The sequence below is a fragment of the Belonocnema kinseyi genome, chromosome 5 (assembly GCF_010883055.1).
Source record: "Belonocnema kinseyi isolate 2016_QV_RU_SX_M_011 chromosome 5, B_treatae_v1, whole genome shotgun sequence".
Taxonomy (NCBI): Eukaryota; Metazoa; Arthropoda; class Insecta; order Hymenoptera; family Cynipidae; genus Belonocnema; species Belonocnema kinseyi.
The window spans coordinates 103581167-103584601 of NC_046661.1; the positions used below are offsets into that span (position 1 = coordinate 103581167).

General features: G+C 30.9%; 1 protein-coding gene across 2 annotated transcripts in view; it reads left to right on the forward strand.

The window, feature by feature from the left end:
• LOC117172887 (odorant receptor 85b-like) overlaps window positions 1-3435 on the forward strand; it is a 59276-nt gene that overhangs the window by 25337 nt on the left and 30504 nt on the right. The window contains exons 3-5 of one of the 2 annotated variants that reach the window (XM_033361165.1): window positions 972-1722; window positions 1872-2033; window positions 2204-2327. In XM_033361165.1, coding sequence (XP_033217056.1) covers window positions 1570-1722; window positions 1872-2033; window positions 2204-2327 — 439 coding nt within the window. In that variant the 5' untranslated portion in view covers window positions 972-1569. The remainder of the gene's footprint in view (window positions 1-971; window positions 1723-1871; window positions 2034-2203; window positions 2328-3435) is intronic. The other variant, XM_033361164.1, reaches the window with a different exon arrangement.

Sequence of the window (3435 nt, forward strand, 5' to 3'; positions counted from 1 at the left end):
TTTCGATAAGATCTACAACTTTTATAGAAACGTTTTGCGAAAATTTATGTATTGGCTGAGATAAACGCAAAAAACCCCGGCATCCCAATGACTGGTCACAAATATAACTTTGTTCAGACACGACCCCCTTTCCAACGTGTCATGAGGGGCGGGAAGGCACTTCTGTGACTGGAACAAGAAAAAACTTAGGTCACACCCCTGCCCCTTTTCCCACGCGTCGTGGGGGCGGGAAGGCACACCCGTGACTGGTCACAGAAATAATGTAAGGTGATACCCCTGCCCCTTTTCCCACGCGACATGGGGGGCGGGAAGGCACCCCTGTGACTGGAACCAGAAGAAACTTAGGAAACGGGTTCAATTACGCGTATGAGACGGGTTGCTGACACTGGGGGACGGTTAACACTCAAAAGTGAAAAAAGCATGATTTTTATGTTTTTTTCATAAAAATCGAGATATCACTAATTTTCTCGAAAACTATTACTCGTACAAAAAAATGTATTCCACAAAAAATATGTATTTCTGTAAGATCTACAACTTTTATTGGAAGCATTTTACGAGATTTTGCATATTGGCTGTGATAAACGCAAAAAAACACATTTTTCATGGTTTTTTCGTGATTTCACCATGAAAATCGCCTAGTCGCCAATTTTCACAATCATTTTCGTAATCAGTGCGTCAAAATACATAAGTTTACGCAGTGTGAAGGCAATCGTCACGTTCACCTATTCGGAACTTTATCCCGTAAACATTAAGAGCTTCACATTTTTAATAATGCATGAGTTAATGTAATCCAAGAAACATATTTGCGGCGAAATCTTTTAGATTTATATTTATTCACTTTTATCATTACCGACTTTTCTGTTTTCATACTATGCAGACTTCAAACTCCATATAAAATGGTACCATCGTTTTTACAGTGCTGCTGGCGACTTCTATTAAAAATTTCAATGTCTGTATAACTTTTGTTTCAGATAATTGTATTTCAAGTCCAACAGTGTATGAATATCGTAATTTGGAGAACAGCAACTAAATAAATATTTTATAGGATACACCAATATAATAATATTATCCTATAATAATGTAATAATACATTCTATAAGGGAATCCAAGTTATAATTTCCTATTTCGAAATCTAGGACGACCTGGTACGCATGGCACAATAAAAGACAATCAGTCTCTAAAGCTCGAGTACTTATTCTTTTCTAGAGGAACAGGCACGAAATTCAATCCGATTGTGTTATTTGCTTTCTAATTAAAACTGGAATAACTTTTGAAAATACCAAAACATAGGTTTGAGATCCTGCTCTGATTTTTGAAAAATTTATCAAAAATATTACTCGTACCTGCAGACAGAATTTATCTTTAGAATTGTAGAATACATGTACCGTGATTTCAGATTCAGTAGCAGATATCCTTGAACTTCCGATTCTTTTGTGTTTCGCATGTTTTTAAAATTTTGTAACATCTTTGACAGTGGTAGTATACTGCTTTTTTTAGAGAAAAAAGCCAACACCTGATTTCAAAATAATAGTATATTTATTAAGTATTTGAGAAGACTGACTTTTAAATATGGATAATAAAGCAGATGAAACAGCTGTTGGATTTTCCGTTAATGAATTTGTCCTCTCAGCGATTGGACAGTGGCCTTATCAAAGTAAATGGAAAAGAAGTATTTTACGTACCTTTGGCAATGGTATTATGATTATAGCCAACTTGTCATCAGTACGTACAAAATTTAATGCATTTTTCAAACATATTTCACAAAAATAATATAATAACGGAATGAGTGAAAAGTGAGCGACCAGATTTTGTCTTATACAATAAATTTGTTACTTTTTTTGGAAAAAATTATTTTTATTTTTGTAATAAAGAAAATAATCATTTCACATTCTACCAAAATGTTGATACTGCAGTTTGCAGCTTTATATGATGTCAGAAATGATTTTGATGCTGTAATTGAACGTATTCCCATGTGCATGACTGGCGTATTCTACTTTATTAATTTTTGTACTCTTGTAACTAAAACAACGAATGTAAGTATATTTCAATTGAATTTTTGTATGCGTACCATGTAGGAAAACAAATTAAAATTATTTGATATGTATTGCTTCTGAACCTATCTTTAATCTCATTGTTCGTTTTTATAGCACATACTGTTTTCCTTCTAATTACTTCTCTTTATATATCTAAATTTCTTTTTCAGATGGGAGCTCTATTGGATAAAGTTAAAGAAAATTTCAAAGTGATTAAAAAGAGTTCTGTGGAGGAAGAACAAATTTTGATCAAAGCTGCTGAGGAAGGAAGATCTGTTGTTTTTTTCTATTCTTGTAATAGATAGCTCATTCTTTTCTAAACAAGTTTTATTATTTTTTGTCATTTTTTTTTTTGTAATTTGTTTGTTAATGTAATTTTTGTTGTTTCCACTTATAAAAAATAAGTATACAAATGCTTTATTTTTAGGCACATAGGCTTATAAAATGCGGATTATAGCTGCTACATAATTGGTTACATATTTTTCTTACATTCATTTATTCCTTTATTTCATTTTCATTCTAGTTTCCTTAGTGTTTTTATTTATTTACATGTGCCTCTTGTCTGCACTCACTACTCATCACTCATTACTCAATTTATGTCATTTTATCATATTTTTTACGCAAATTGGCCATTTAACATTTCTCTTACTTTCTTTTAACACTAAGCCTACAAATGGGCGATTTTCACTTGATCGAGATCTACCTACTCGTCTTACCCTCTCCACTCGATTTTCTCTAACGTCGCTTACTGAGGGAGAGCGCTGTATCGAGTAATTTCAGCGGGGCCCCTTTTGACCTAATGAGGAATAAAATACCAAACATAAACATTTTCTAATTTTGCAATCAGCAATTCAAAAATATTATATTCGGAATCTACATTTTTTCGATTCCAACGATACGTCCCTTACAATCAAATGATTATTATTAGAATTAATATTAGCAGATTTTAGTTTATGTTTTGACTCTGGCTAGCTAAGATTATGGAATTTTGCGTAGTATAGTTGAAAATGCAATAGTTTATCTAAATTAGTATCTGAATTAGTAGTGATAATTTTTATTTTTTATTCAAAGTTTAATAATAATTGACATTAGTATTATTTTTTGTGGAACTCTTCCAATATATCGATACGATAAATTAATAATAATAATAATAATTTAAAAAAGATTTTTACAAAATGTTTTAAATTTGCTATTATATTCATTGTTCATTAAATTTTTAATGACTACTAATATTTCAATAAATAATAATATTTTTATTTTTCAGTAAACTAAAAAATTTAATGACCCAACTTGCACTTAATATTTAAAAACTTTGAATTTATAATAGATTAAAACTTGATTCTAGAGAATTTCATTTTTTTCCTTTTAATTATTCCGCACAGAGAAATAAAATTTGAAATTG